The sequence below is a fragment of the Gorilla gorilla genome, chromosome 5 (assembly GCF_029281585.2).
Source record: "Gorilla gorilla gorilla isolate KB3781 chromosome 5, NHGRI_mGorGor1-v2.1_pri, whole genome shotgun sequence".
NCBI classification, from domain to species: domain Eukaryota; kingdom Metazoa; phylum Chordata; class Mammalia; order Primates; family Hominidae; genus Gorilla; species Gorilla gorilla.
Genome location: NC_073229.2, coordinates 50,882,969 through 50,896,773, shown reverse-complemented (window position 1 = coordinate 50,896,773; position 13,805 = coordinate 50,882,969). Strand labels below are relative to the sequence as shown.

At 59.7% G+C, this 13,805-nt stretch overlaps 1 protein-coding gene across 5 annotated transcripts in view; it reads left to right on the top strand.

Annotated features, from left to right (window-relative positions):
• Positions 1-12,599, top strand: part of COL11A2 (collagen type XI alpha 2 chain) — a 29,704-nt gene extending 17,105 nt beyond the window's left edge. For 4 of the 5 annotated variants that reach the window (XM_055390149.2, XM_019030125.3, XM_019030123.3 and 1 more), the window contains 36 exons: positions 808-861; positions 1,170-1,223; positions 1,333-1,377; positions 1,462-1,515; positions 1,643-1,687; positions 1,833-1,886; positions 1,987-2,040; positions 2,275-2,328; positions 2,752-2,859; positions 3,012-3,101; positions 3,289-3,342; positions 3,573-3,680; positions 3,819-3,926; positions 4,069-4,122; positions 4,226-4,279; positions 4,476-4,583; positions 4,783-4,836; positions 5,000-5,053; positions 5,279-5,332; positions 5,494-5,547; positions 5,888-5,995; positions 6,370-6,423; positions 6,620-6,673; positions 6,807-6,860; positions 7,468-7,521; positions 7,787-7,894; positions 8,003-8,056; positions 8,197-8,250; positions 8,493-8,600; positions 8,754-8,807; positions 9,114-9,149; positions 9,336-9,389; positions 9,504-9,771; positions 10,355-10,467; positions 10,820-11,026; positions 11,475-12,599. In XM_055390149.2, the coding sequence (XP_055246124.1) occupies positions 808-861; positions 1,170-1,223; positions 1,333-1,377; positions 1,462-1,515; positions 1,643-1,687; positions 1,833-1,886; positions 1,987-2,040; positions 2,275-2,328; positions 2,752-2,859; positions 3,012-3,101; positions 3,289-3,342; positions 3,573-3,680; positions 3,819-3,926; positions 4,069-4,122; positions 4,226-4,279; positions 4,476-4,583; positions 4,783-4,836; positions 5,000-5,053; positions 5,279-5,332; positions 5,494-5,547; positions 5,888-5,995; positions 6,370-6,423; positions 6,620-6,673; positions 6,807-6,860; positions 7,468-7,521; positions 7,787-7,894; positions 8,003-8,056; positions 8,197-8,250; positions 8,493-8,600; positions 8,754-8,807; positions 9,114-9,149; positions 9,336-9,389; positions 9,504-9,771; positions 10,355-10,467; positions 10,820-11,026; positions 11,475-11,615 (2,835 nt within the window). In that variant the 3' untranslated portion in view covers positions 11,616-12,599. The remainder of the gene's footprint in view (positions 1-807; positions 862-1,169; positions 1,224-1,332; positions 1,378-1,461; positions 1,516-1,642; positions 1,688-1,832; positions 1,887-1,986; positions 2,041-2,274; positions 2,329-2,751; positions 2,860-3,011; positions 3,102-3,288; positions 3,343-3,572; positions 3,681-3,818; positions 3,927-4,068; positions 4,123-4,225; positions 4,280-4,475; positions 4,584-4,782; positions 4,837-4,999; positions 5,054-5,278; positions 5,333-5,493; positions 5,548-5,887; positions 5,996-6,369; positions 6,424-6,619; positions 6,674-6,806; positions 6,861-7,467; positions 7,522-7,786; positions 7,895-8,002; positions 8,057-8,196; positions 8,251-8,492; positions 8,601-8,753; positions 8,808-9,113; positions 9,150-9,335; positions 9,390-9,503; positions 9,772-10,354; positions 10,468-10,819; positions 11,027-11,474) is intronic. The other variant, XM_004043798.4, reaches the window with a different exon arrangement.
• Positions 12,600-13,805: the final 1,206 nt, after the last annotated feature.

Below are 13,805 nucleotides of genomic sequence, written 5' to 3'. Positions count from 1 at the left end.
AGTCCCTGTCACGAAGAGTTGGATGGAGACGAGGCTTAGAGAGTAGCTGTTGCTTCAAGGCGGAGTGAACATGCGTTCGGACTCCAAGCAGCAGGAGTTCTGAGATGAGAGAGTCTAATAGCAGTGAGGTCTGTGGTCTCCAGAGCTGACTCTCCCCAGCACTTGCCCTATGCCAGGTGCTGTGCTGATGTGTCCTATCTATCCTATGAGGTAGGCATGTGACGTATTGTTTTGCTGAGGTTTTACAGAGGCACAGGGATGCTTGTTAATTACATGGCCAGTGAAGGGCAGAGCCAGGGGTTATGCCCAGGCAGTCTGGCTTCAGAATCTCTGCTCCTAAGCCCTGCTCTGCAGCTGCCTGGGCAGGATGAGCCCTGGAGCCTCTGGGGAAGGGGGCATGCATGGGAGTCGGGGTGTGGTGGGCAAAGGGCCTGCAGGGGGATTGGTCTTGGTAAAGCAGGAGTGGGTGCTGGGGTAGATCCCACCTCCCTCATGGGGTAGATGGAGCTGAGGTTGACAGGTGGGAAGCAGCTAGATCACAGTGACCCTGAAGGACCTGATACCTCTGTAGGTGCAGGGGAGGTGGGATCCCAGCACTAGAATTGGGGAAAATCCACTCACGGGAAGGAGAGACAACAAAAGTCAGGCAGCTGTGGGGCAAGCAATGAGGGGCTAGAGGCTGGGGTGTGGGGGGTGTGTGGGGTGTGTTGCTGGGTGGGGGCTGGCTGTTATATGCGAGGGTTGAGGTCTCCAGGGGTGGAGTGGCATCTGGGCCTCCTCTCCTAACTGCTCCCTGTCCCTCCACAGGGCAAGCTGGGTGTTCCTGGTCTGCCTGGCTATCCTGGACGTCAGGGACCCAAGGTGATGCCATGCCCCATACGTGCCCCTCCTCCTCTTCCCTCCTCCTCTTCCCTTCCCTGATCCCTGATTCCAGAAAGCAGAGATGCAGGGCAGTGGGGGACCCCAGAGGGAATTTAGCCGACCCCCATTTTACAGATGACCGAAAGAGGCCCAGAGAGCAGCAGGGGTTTGTCCAAGGCCACTTAGTTCTTGGCAGAGCTCGGGTCTCCCTGGCCACTGCCTTTGTGGCCTCTCCTGACCCCCTTTGCCCCTTCCTGAACCCTACCTTTCATAACTTCTCAATTTCCCCCCTTCTCCATTCTCACCAGGGGTCCCTAGGATTTCCTGGCTTTCCTGGTGCCAGTGGAGAGAAGGGAGCCCGGGTAAGCTGGGGGGTGGGAGGCGGTGAGAAGGGAAGGGCTGGAGAGATGTAGACGGGGTCTGTGGGGAGTCTCACCCTGGGTAATGTTCTCTCTGCTTCATTCCCACCAGGGCCTGTCGGGGAAGTCAGGGCCTCGGGGAGAACGGGGCCCCACGGTGAGTGCAGGGGAGAGAAACAGGTGGCTCAAGGTCCAGAGGGGGGCATTTGGGTTTTTCTGACAACTCCTCTTCCCTCTGTAGGGTCCACGGGGTCAGCGGGGACCCCGAGGTGCCACTGGGAAGTCTGGAGCTAAGGTGAGTGGTCTCTACAAGGCTCCATCTGCCCCCTGCCCACTCAGCCCCAGCTCTCCCGAAACATCCTGACCTCGGGGACAGCTGGAAAGCAGCTCTTCCTACTCCTTGACTCTGTTTCCCCCCACAGGGAACATCTGGTGGTGATGGCCCCCATGGGCCCCCTGGAGAGAGGGTGAGTGTGGATCGAAAGTCCCCTTCCCCTGAGGTCCCCAGGGAGCCTGGGTGAGCCAGCTCCCTCCTCACCCCAGGAAGGAAGCTGAGTTCCCCCACTCAGCCCCTGCCCCCATTCTCCTGACTCCCCCCACCTCTGTCTCTAGGGCCTCCCTGGACCTCAGGGTCCCAACGGGTTTCCCGGACCGAAAGGACCCCCGGTAAGTTGACCCCGAGCTCTGACCCACCTCACTTCTCTGAGTCCTTTTTCCCTACCCGCTTTCCAGCTGAGAGTTCACCTGACACCTGAACCCCTTCCAGGGCCCCCCTGGGAAGGACGGGCTGCCGGGACACCCAGGCCAAAGAGGAGAAGTGGTGAGTGATGCTCCTGGCTACCCATTCTCAGGGGGCTCCGTCAGACCCTTTAACCCCAGAGCTGTCTGGAAAGCCCACAGGGACGTTCTCCTGGCAGAGTGGAGCCTGCCCTGGTGCTGCTCAGACCCAGGGCCCAGGGCTCGGTGTGATCCTGCCTGGGATCCTTCCTCCTGGGAATCTGCCCCACAGCACCCACGCGTGCTTTCACTGCATTCTCCTCTCTTCCTCGCCTAGGGTTTCCAAGGGAAGACCGGCCCCCCTGGTCCTCCAGGAGTGGTGGGACCTCAGGTAGGTTTGTCCCTAGGAGAGAATGGACCCCAGACCCTAGCGTTAGTCTGTCTGCCCCTCTTCTCTCGGTCACACACCCCTGCACCTGGTCCACCTGACCCAGACTCCTGGGGCTGGGGTCAATGGTGGGGGCTGGGATTTCAGGCAGGGGTCCTGAACTTCAGTCTGTTTTGGGGCACATTCTCATCGTCTTGTCCCCCAGGAGAGGCAGTTCCCCAACAGAGACACAAGGTGGTGTAGTTACTCCACATGGGGCAGGAGAAAACCCAGCAGTGGCCCAGGAATGCCGGGGAATTTCCCAGGAGCTTTGGGGCAGGGATAAAGGGGTTCTGAAGGAGTGTTTTAGGGTGGCCAGGGTGGGCTCTTCTGGCAGACAGTGAGATGAAGGGCCTGAGAGCAGGAACTCTCTCTGCTTTTGTCTAGGGAGCAGCAGGAGAAACCGGCCCTATGGGGGAGAGAGGTCACCCAGGCCCCCCAGGGCCCCCTGGAGAGCAGGGACTACCTGGGACAGCTGGAAAAGAAGGAACAAAGGTCAGTGAGGGGCCAGGCAGAGGGGAAGTGGGGGAACTGGGGATTGGGGTGCTGAAAGGAACAGGTAGTTGGCGATTTGAGGGGGGGGCTGGAGAGCTCTCTGTTTAATTTGGGAGCATGGCTGTGGCTCATCACCTCTCCTTTCCTTTTAGGGTGACCCTGGTCCCCCTGGGGCCCCAGGGAAGGATGGTCCTGCTGGTCTGAGGGGATTCCCAGGAGAGAGAGGCCTCCCAGGCACTGCTGTGAGTGTGACTCCCAGACCCCTGCCTGTCACAAGCACCAAGCATCCTGAGTCCCCCCCCTCCGACCCTGTCCCTGACCCCCTCCATGTCACTCCCCACTTCCGTCTTTTGGAGCTTGTCTTCCCTCTCCAGCTCTCACCCTTCTCTTTTCGTGAAGTCTCATCTTCCCCAAATGTCTGGTTCATAGGGTGGACCTGGTTTGAAGGGGAATGAAGGTCCGTCTGGCCCCCCTGGCCCTGCAGTGAGTCTGGGGTTCCGGGGGGTGGTAGAAAGGACCCGGGAAAGGGGTGGGTGAGGAAGGGTGGGAGTGGCATTCCGATACCACCAGGGGCTGTGGGGCTGGGCAGAGACTGTCCAGGGGCAGCCAGAATGCATCTGATTTTGGGAGCTTTTGGGAATTGTGGTCTGAGGTTCTCTGGTATGGGCGGGCTGGGGTCTCCTTCCTGGGGGTCTGACCATCTGCTTTCTCAGGGCTCCCCTGGGGAACGAGGTGCAGCAGGATCAGGGGGACCCATTGGTCCACCAGGGCGCCCAGGCCCGCAGGGTCCCCCTGGAGCAGCAGGAGAGAAAGGTGTCCCAGTGAGTGTGGAGGTCCTGGGGAAGGGTACTGGGGAGGGGTCTGTGAGCCTAGGGTTGATGGGCTATGACAAGTTTCCTGTGGGGTGTTTGAGGGTGAGGGTCACCTCCAGGCCATGACTCCTTCCTCCTGTCCCACAGGGTGAGAAGGGCCCCATTGGCCCGACTGGCCGAGATGGAGTGCAGGGTCCTGTGGGGCTTCCTGGTCCTGCTGGGCCTCCAGGTGTGGCTGGAGAGGATGGAGACAAGGTGAGGGGACCCCACAGACCCCAACCAATCTTCTTTCCAGATGAGATGGCTGACCTGGGCATGACCCCTGGCCCCTGTCATGTCATCCTTCCCACTCTACCCATCACCTTTCTCTAATATCTTGTCTGCCTTCTCCTCCCAGGGTGAGGTGGGGGACCCCGGACAGAAGGGCACCAAAGGGAATAAGGGCGAACATGTAAGTGTCCATGACCTTGACTTCTGACCTCCTGGCCTTTAACCTCAGTCCCACCTGATCTCTCTCCCTGTTTTGGTGTCTCTGACTCTCTTCTCTTACCCAGGGCCCTCCTGGACCCCCTGGACCCATTGGTCCTGTGGGGCAGCCTGGAGCAGCGGTGAGTGACCCCTCCACCCCCACCGAAGGCCCAGCAGCCTCTGGTCCTCCCTCAGCTCCCCTCTGCCCTTGTGGCTGGGAGTGGGAGCAGGCGCTCTGGGCCTGGCACCCAGCTGTGTGTGGTATTTGTGGATAGAGAACACCTGACCCATGACCCATCCCTGTGTCCTTGTCTCTGCTTTCCCTCAACCCTGCAGGGAGCAGATGGGGAGCCCGGAGCTCGGGGACCCCAGGGACACTTTGGAGCCAAAGGTGATGAAGGAACAAGAGGATTCAATGGGCCCCCAGGACCCATTGGCCTACAGGTGTGTTGGGGGATAGGACAGGGGCTGAGAGGTGGGGTCAGGATGGGGTGATGTTTTGCCCCAGACCCTGCCAGCAGCCTGCCGATGAGGACTGGAGGGCCTGCGGAGTCTGAGGGGAGGGGACTGTGGAGCCTATCTGCCTAGGGCTGTGCTTTGGGTGGGGTGGTCACCTGGGCCCATGTTTTGTATACTTGCACAGGGTTTGCCAGGCCCCTCTGGGGAGAAGGGAGAAACAGGAGATGTGGGTCCTATGGTGAGTGTGACCCCTACTGACCCTAGCCACCATACTAGTCACCCCCCTCCCTGGCCAGCCCCCACCCCACACCCCACTGCCAACTCCCTGGCCTGGCTGCTCCTCCTCCTCTCTCAGCCATCTCACTTCCCTTCCTCATCTGTGGTGTATCTGTTTCCCCCAGGGACCACCTGGCCCCCCAGGACCTCGAGGTCCAGCTGGACCCAATGGCGCTGATGTGAGTCATCTCAGCCCCTGTCCCTTGAGACCAATGTGTCTGGTCTTCTGCCTCCCTTTCCCAGACCATAAACTCTAGTATCGTCTCAGGGGCCAAGAGAAGCCCTTACTCCCGGGAGGCCTCCACTGCCTCACTGCTGTAACCTTGGGCTGCTCATCTGGGACTTTGCCCCTGAAATGGCACCTCCTTCCTAAGCAATGTCACCTATTTCTGTTCCTCTTCCAGGGCCCACAAGGTCCCCCAGGAGGTGTTGGGAACCTGGGTCCCCCTGGAGAGAAGGTAACTGGGAAGGGGGTGAGTGGACCAGTCATGGAAGTGGGGGATGGGAGTTGGATTTCTGCCAATTTTGGGTGGGGAGACAAAAGAGAATGAGATGTGGGGAATATCAGAATTTTTTGGCTGGGAAGGAGAGGAGGTTTTTGACTCTAATCTCTTTGCAGGGGGAACCAGGAGAGTCAGGATCTCCAGGGATCCAGGGCGAGCCAGGTGTCAAGGTGAGTGACAGCTCCAAGGCCTTACTCCCCAATCCCCGTCACCCGCCTCAACCCTGCCTCCACTTTTCCTGTGACCTCCTTGAGCTGGAACTCCTCTGCAGCAAGAGTCTCTGCTCCCTGCCATCCTCTATGAGGCCTGATCCCTGGTCTGAGTGAGCCCTTCTTCCCCTTTCTTGAAGGGAAGGGGACTAGGGGACTCCCCTTACAGGCTTGACTTTCTGTGTATGTCCTATTGTCACTGAGGGGAGTAGGGGATGGCTGAAGGTGTCTCGGAAGCAGAGGCTGCATCCCTGATCTTCAAGACTCCCTGGGCCATCTGTGTCCTCCGCTTGTTCTGCAGGGTCCACGTGGGGAACGTGGAGAGAAAGGAGAGTCGGGGCAGCCAGGAGAGCCAGGACCACCAGGGCCTAAAGGCCCCACAGGCGATGATGGCCCCAAAGGGAACCCTGTGAGTTTGGGGCAGTGGGGGCGGAGTCCTCTCAGGCCCTGTGAATGACAGACCTGGGAATATGGGTGTGTGTGAGGGAGGATCTTGGAGTGTGGGGAGCCCGGGAGTTTGGGGGATGCTCTGGGAATGGGGCATCCAGAGGGATGCCTGGGGTCTAGGATCCAGAGAGAAAGTGAGAGATGCCCTGCAGTTAATACCTTGAGGAATTAGACAACACGCAGTGCACGTGGTAGGGAAAGGGGTGCAGGAGACCTCTTCCTGGGGGGTACTGGTGGGCACTGCCTCTAGAGAGGCAGTGGCGTGTGCCTGTGGGCGTCTGTGCTGGGTGGGCTTAGGGAGCTGTGACCCTGACTCTTATTCTCCATCTGGATCAGGGTCCTGTTGGTTTTCCTGGTGACCCTGGCCCCCCTGGAGAAGGTGGCCCTCGGGTGAGTCTTACTCAGAGAAGGGAAGGGGCAAAAAGGGTGGGGCTTCTATGGGGGGGGTCCTCTGTGTGGCCGCTGGGCTTGGGTATTGGGAAGCTGGGGGTATGGCAGGGTGGGCAAGGGGATGGGGTATTGACAGTTTTGGAGGTGATGCCAGCCAGGTTGGGGGCCCACCTCTGACCTTGCTTCACTTCTGCAGGGCCAGGATGGTGCTAAGGGTGACCGAGGCGAGGATGGTGAGCCAGGACAGCCTGTGAGTGCCTGGTGACCCCACCACCCCCCTGAGCCCAAGCCTTATCCCCTTTACCCCTCTTCTATGCCCCACTCCTGAGGGGTCCCTTGGCTGGAGGATAAACACTCAGCCACCCCAATTCCTCTCTCCTTAGGGATCCCCTGGTCCCACCGGGGAGAATGGACCCCCAGGGCCACTTGGAAAGCGAGTAAGTGAGGTGGACCCCTGAGACCTTGGGAGGCAGTCCCTGGGCTGTGTGGATGGAGGCTGGGCAATGGCAGGTGGGATGGGTGGGGAGGTGCCTGGTGTCTGCATTGCCCTGGGTGGGTGTGTGTGCAGGAGCTGGTGGGTTTAAGGGTATGCAGTATCTCATTGCACTGGGCGAGTGTGTGTGCAGGAGCTGGTGGGTTGATGGGTGTGCGGTATCTCGGGCATGTTTGTTCCTGGGTTCTGGTGTGTATGTTTTCACCAGGGGTAGTGGTGGTTACTGACAAAGCAGAATGGAAACTGGAGGAGGGGCTGGCCAGCTTTTCTGTGGGCCACGGGTGAACCTTTTTAGTTTCTGAGGCAGGAGATGGGCCACCAGGTAGGGTGTGGGCAAGTGGCCCTTCACCAAATGTACAGACTACCCAGTATTTTCACAACTGTCACAGCTGTATCTGTTCTGCACATCTGTGAATCGGCCCTCGGCGCGTGTCCCTGTGTATGCACGTGTGTGTGTGCATGTGTATGTGTGTGTCTAGGACAGGAAGGGGGAAGAGTTGAGCCTGGCTGCCCATGGCCTCATGTGCTCTTCCTTCCCACTCCATCTGCAGGGTCCTGCTGGTTCGCCTGGTCCCGAGGGGCGACAAGGAGGGAAGGGAGCCAAGGTGAGGGAAAGGCTGCCCTAGTGCTGGAGCATCCCCTCCACCTCCCACCCCTCAGATGCCTCCGTCTCCAGATGCCTACCCCATCTCCACCTCTCCCATGTTGGGCCCTTTTGGGGACAGGCGTTCCCTGTACTTGTTCCTGCGCTAGGGGCTCCTAGAGTTTGGCCCTTCCTCCCTGCCTCCCACCTCCCACCTTGGACCCTCTGCCCCCTGCCCACACCCCACTCCTCTGCCCTTCAGGACACATTCCTTGTGTGTGTTTCAGGGAGATCCTGGTGCTATAGGTGCCCCGGGAAAGACAGGCCCGGTGGGTCCTGCAGGCCCAGCAGGGAAACCTGGCCCTGATGGTCTGAGGGGGCTCCCAGGCTCAGTGGTGAGTCACTGCAGGGAAGGGCTGGGCTGGGGTGGGAGTGAGGGGCCATGGGAGGGGTGCAGTGTGGGGATGCTCCTCCTGACCCCTGTGGCCCCCTCAAATCTTCAGGGTCAGCAAGGCCGACCTGGAGCTACAGGCCAGGCTGGGCCCCCAGGTCCTGTGGTGAGTGACTGGGATTGGGCTGGGTGAGGGGTGAGGGCAGTGCCCTGGGACAGAGCTGAAGCCCTGGAGGAAGTGGAGGCTGTTGGGGAGAACTTGGTCCCACCTCTCCCTTAAGAGAATGACTTCCCATCTCTCCACAGGGACCCCCAGGGCTGCCTGGTCTCCGGGGCGATGCTGGAGCCAAGGGAGAGAAGGTGAGTGACAGACAGACACGTGGCCAGGGGTCTCTCCCATCACCCTCGCCCCTGAAACCTGTGGGACCCAAGTGCCCACTGCTCTGCTTCAGGCCTCCGGCAGCCAGTCCCAGGGGGTCCCTGCTCAGTGAGGGCCACTCACGGACCCTGTGCCCGGCTCCCTCTCCATGTCCCCTTGGCCCTTCTCCCCCATCCACATGACTCCTCTTTGCATTCTCTTGACTGCCTGCACCCTTCTCTAGGGCCACCCAGGTCTCATTGGACTGATTGGGCCCCCGGGTGAGCAGGGAGAGAAGGGAGATCGGGGACTTCCTGGGCCTCAGGGCTCCCCTGGGCAGAAGGGTGAGATGGTGAGTAGAGGGCATGGTCCCGGAAGTTGTGGGGGTTGAGAGTGGGGTGGAGAGGGGTGGAGTTGGAGTTGGGACTCAGCTGTGGGTAAGCGAGCAGGTGCTCAGGAGGGTGTGGGAGGAGGACCCAGTTGAACCAGCCACTACCCTTCCTAGGGTATCCCAGGAGCATCCGGCCCCATTGGTCCTGGAGGTCCCCCCGGCCTCCCCGTGAGTACTGCCTCTGTTCCTCCATGAAATCCCCTAAACCCCTCTGCTGCCCACCCACAGCCTCCCAACGACTTCCATGGAACTACCAGCCTAACAAGCATAGTCCTCAGGGTCCCCCATTTGTCCTGTCCCCACCAGTACCTCCTCCCCATACTTCCAGGGCTCTGAATGTCCTGGTATTCCCACAGGACTGCCCCTCCTATAGTAACCCGAGGCTCCTGTGGACTTGGGACCTTGCCTCCCCGCTCCTCTGAGTCCTGTCCTTCCCCTGCAGTGACCGTCTCTTTCTTGTTCCTCATTTCACAGGGACCTGCTGGCCCCAAAGGAGCCAAAGGAGCCACAGTGAGTGACCCCCTTCAGCTCTGACCTTTGCTCCACCCCCTCTGGACTTGATGATGTCTCTCCAGGACAAATAGACTCCCCCCAAGGAGCCCCTTATTCCAGCCAGGAGGCTGATTTGATCTTTCTGTGACCTTGATCCATGCTTGACCTCTTGACCCCTCCATGACCTCATTTATTCCTTGTCAGGGCCCAGGCGGACCCAAGGGAGAGAAGGGTGTGCAGGGCCCTCCAGGACACCCGGTGAGTGAGGAGTCAGGGCTGCTCCCAGGGCCGTACCCCTCTGCTCCACTGCTGCCACACTTCACCCTCACACCAACCTTGTCTCTTGCCCTCTCCATCTGTCCCTGCACCCAGGGTCCCCCAGGCGAGGTGATCCAGCCACTGCCCATTCAGATGCCCAAGAAGACTCGGCGATCGGTGGATGGAAGCCGTCTGATGCAGGAAGATGAGGCCATACCGACCGGGGGAGCCCCCGGCAGTCCTGGGGGGCTGGAGGAGATCTTTGGCTCACTCGACTCCCTGCGGGAGGAGATCGAGCAGATGAGGCGGCCAACAGGGACCCAGGACAGCCCTGCTCGCACCTGCCAGGACCTGAAGCTGTGCCACCCGGAGCTTCCCGATGGTCAGTGCTAGCCTCAGGGTGCACAAACATCTCCCCAACAGCATGGGTACTGAACAAGCAGAATGGATGCTGGGGGAGTCTTGGAGAAGGTGTTGGGTTAAGGGTGAGGGCTGAGGGGCTGGGAACTGCAGCTATTTACCAACCAGGTCAGAAGTATCCCAATACTTTAGCAACTGATCTGGGTCCGTGTGTACCAGTTGGTTATCAGCCCAGTGTCTGCAGAGCAGATAAACATACATACGTGCACACACCTGTTTGCACCTGAACAGATGAATCTGTGTGAGCGCCTGCAACCACATGTTGTCCCAGTATAAGGCTGTCCATACTCGGACCTCCTCCAGTCAGAGGGCCTGGGGTTACTGTTGGGGGCAGAGGTGTCACATGATGAAAGTGGGCTGCAGCAGTAGGATGCTGCAGTAGAATCCAGCAGTAGGGCTAGATTCTAGGGCTCTGGGAGGGAGGACGACCAGGAGACTAAGAGCATGATGGGGAGGGCTGGGAGGGAAGAGGGAATGTGGGGGCAAAGAGCATCTTGGAGCCTGGACCTAGGTGGCCCTGACCTCCCCTCTCCCTCACCCAACAGGAGAGTACTGGGTCGACCCCAACCAGGGCTGTGCTCGGGATGCCTTCCGAGTTTTCTGCAACTTCACAGCAGGGGGTGAGACCTGTGTGACGCCTAGGGATGACGTCACGCAGGTGAGAGCTGGCCCCTCGCTGCCCCTCCCCTGCCCCATAGTGCACCCCCTCAGGGCTTAGTGGTTTCTGGGTTTTGGTGACAGTCCCCTGGCTGTTGCCCCCCCTGGAGCCTGCCACCCCTTCTCCACTTCTTAGCTCTTTCTTCCTTTCCTTTTCACCGGTCCTCTGATGCTCACTTTGCCTTTCGTGTACCCCCAGTCTCCTGGCTCCCACTCAGCCCCTCACTTCTTTCCCAGCCCTTGCCTTCCAGCCATTCCCTGCTCATGACTCTGGCTCAGCTGTCCTGGTGCTGTAGATGCTCCTGAGGCCCGTCTCTGTCTCCCTCTGAGGCCAGCCCTCTCTCTCCTTCCAGTTCTCTTACGTGGACTCAGAGGGCTCCCCAGTGGGTGTGGTCCAGCTCACCTTCCTGCGGCTGCTCAGCGTCTCAGCTCACCAGGACATCTCCTACCCCTGCTCTGGAGCAGCCCGTGACGGTCCCCTGAGACTCCGTGGGGCCAATGAGGATGAGCTGAGCCCGGAGACTAGCCCCTATGTCAAAGAATTCAGAGACGGCTGCCAGGTGGGAACAGGAAGAGCTGGGTTGGGGGCTGATCTCAGACTCAGGCTGGAGGAAGGAGGTGGGAAGACCCCTTGGGCAGGGCACCCAGGGGGAGCAGGGAGGAGTCCATCCTGCTGGATTGTCAGGGATGCCTGAGGGAGCTCAAAAGCTGGTGAGGAGGGTGGAAAGGATGGAAGCCATCGGGTGAGGTTCACTTGGGTACAAACACCAGCGTCACACAGGGTAATGCAGACGTGTACACAGAGTGGCACATGGCTGCCCAGCAGAGGCACACGGTGGGGGAGAAGCAAACACACACGCATGGGCACACAGACACTGCCAGTCTGTACATCCTGAGTCACCCTGATGGGGCCAAGGTGCTCAGAGAAGAGGTGAGCCTGGGCCTGAGGTTAGGGGGTGGGGGGTGCCTCCATCCTGCTCACACTTTCTTCCTTGTCTCCCCCTGAAGACACAGCAAGGCCGGACGGTGCTGGAGGTGCGAACGCCTGTGCTGGAGCAGCTGCCAGTGCTGGATGCCTCCTTCTCAGACCTGGGAGCCCCACCGAGGCGGGGAGGGGTGCTGCTGGGGCCTGTCTGCTTCATGGGATAGGACCGTCTCTGTCTGATCCTGTCCATCGGAACCAGGCCCACCTGGAATCCCACAACATCAGCTCTGTGCCACCTCCCAAGAGGGCTCCTCACTATCTAGGGAGCCCTGGGCCAGGGAGTGGAGAGCCCTCAGTCAGGGGCAGGCCAGGGGAGGGGTGAGGTGGTTGCCTGGACACCCCATGGGAGGAGTGGCATCTGGGGCTCTTGGCCCTCCCACCTGGAGCCTGTGACCCGTTAGAGAGCTGAGACCCTTATTTAAAACTCACCTCCCAGTCACTCCAAACAAATGGAAGAGAAGAGAAAGGACATGGTGTATGTTGTATTTAAAAGTAATTATATTAGTTATTTAAAGTGTGGAAAGCAAAATAACAAAAAAGAGAAACGCCAAGAAAAATCAGCAGATGTTGGAGACAGGGGTCTCGGGGGTGGGCTCCGGCACCCACATCCTGGAGTCAGGACTTTCCTCAGTGACTGTGTGTAGGGGGGTTTCAGGGCTGAACCCCACCTCCCTCCCACCTTCCTCTCACCTCACCTGTCGCACCCACTGTGAAAGTTGGAATATGTGGTCTCCCTGGCCTCAGGGCTCTGACTCTGCCAGGGTGGGGCTCTCTAACCCACAGGTGTTGGCTGCCTGGTCCATGTGCCCACTGTCTCTTCCACTTGGTCTGGGTTTGGCAGGCACTGCCTGCTACTTGAGGGCCAGGATGCTCCCCCAGGGAAGAAACGGAATAGTGTGGGGTGTGTGCAGGGCTGCATCCCGCAGATGGCTGGAATATTAAAATTCTTCTATATTGGCTGGTAAATTGCCATGGCCCTGAGCCACTGAGTATGTTCGTTGCCACCCCTGTCCCTCCCCTGGGCACCCCTCACTTTCCCTGATCCTGCAATTAAAGGGTTAATGTGTGGCATATGGAAGGGACTCCCAGGACCCTGTGCCCAGCTTCCATGCTGACTGATGGTTAAATAATGTGATTGTCTCCTCCCAGGTGTCTGTGTCACTGCTTGTGTTGTTATTTCAGTCTCCCCCGACACCCATCTGATGCTTCCTCTTCCCAGCTAAGTGGTTACCAGAATTGTATGGCTTAATCCAGATACCCTGCAAGCCCTGTCCAGCTGGGGTGTCAGGGCCCAGAGTTTACAAAGCCTGGGTGACTAGCATAAAATCACAAACAATGCCCCAGGGACACCAGGTAGGGGTTTGGGGTCCCTATGGCTCCAGTTTCTGACACCAGTGTGCGATTGCTTCTGGGTGTGGGTGGGACGGTGCTACATAGCCCAGTCTAATCTCTGTAAATGGGGAGGCTGAGGCCCACTTCCAAGACATTTACTGCATCTGTACCTCTGGTTACCTTATCCCTCCCCATCAGCCTTGTGCTGTGCTGTCATGAAGACAGGGCTGTGGCCAAGCCCTCCACACTCACGTGTAGTCACGTGCATACTCTTTGAGTCTTTGTGTTGGGTGGAGTCGCACAGTCCCTGCCTGTGTCCCCCCACTCTGGACTGTCCCCCACTTCCCTAGCCTCCCTCTCCTGGGCACTCAGAAGCTCTGCTCCTTCCGGGTTAGGTGTCCAAGAAGTCCTCTCTTCCAAGGCTGGCCGCGCAGCCGGGACCCCCTAGCTGGTGCCCATGGGGCTTCACATTCCCAAGCAGCATTGCCTGGCTCCTGCCTGTCAGGGCGCTGCATTAAAACGTGTTCCAGGGCCTCATCCCAACTTCCTCTTCCTCAACCCTCTTCCTCGCGGGCGCCAGACTCAAGAGTGCGCGCCTTTGTGTCCCGGTTTCGCATCCGCGGCCTCGGGGCGGGCCTGGCAGGGCTGCCCTTCACCCCGAGCCCGAGCCCGGGTAGGCTGCGCCCCCGCCCCTCCTCCCCGTACTTCTTCCTCCCAGCGTGTCCCCGACAGCATCGGCTTGGCCGTCCCGGTCCCAACTCATTCTCGATCGCAGGAAGCCCCACGTGGCGTCTAGACGGCCACTCTGGCCCGGGCGGGTGCGCGGAAAAACTTCTCGAGGGTGGAAGCCGCTCCTCGGCGCTGGCGCCTCCGCCTCTGCCGCCCCCTGGTGCCCGCGCTGAGACCGCGGCCCCGCACCGGGTCAGCTGAATAATCCCGGTCCCTCAGAAGCCTCTCCCTTGTCACCCACTGAACCCCCTGACCCCGAAGGCCGAATGGAGGAAGAAGCCCCTGATCTCATC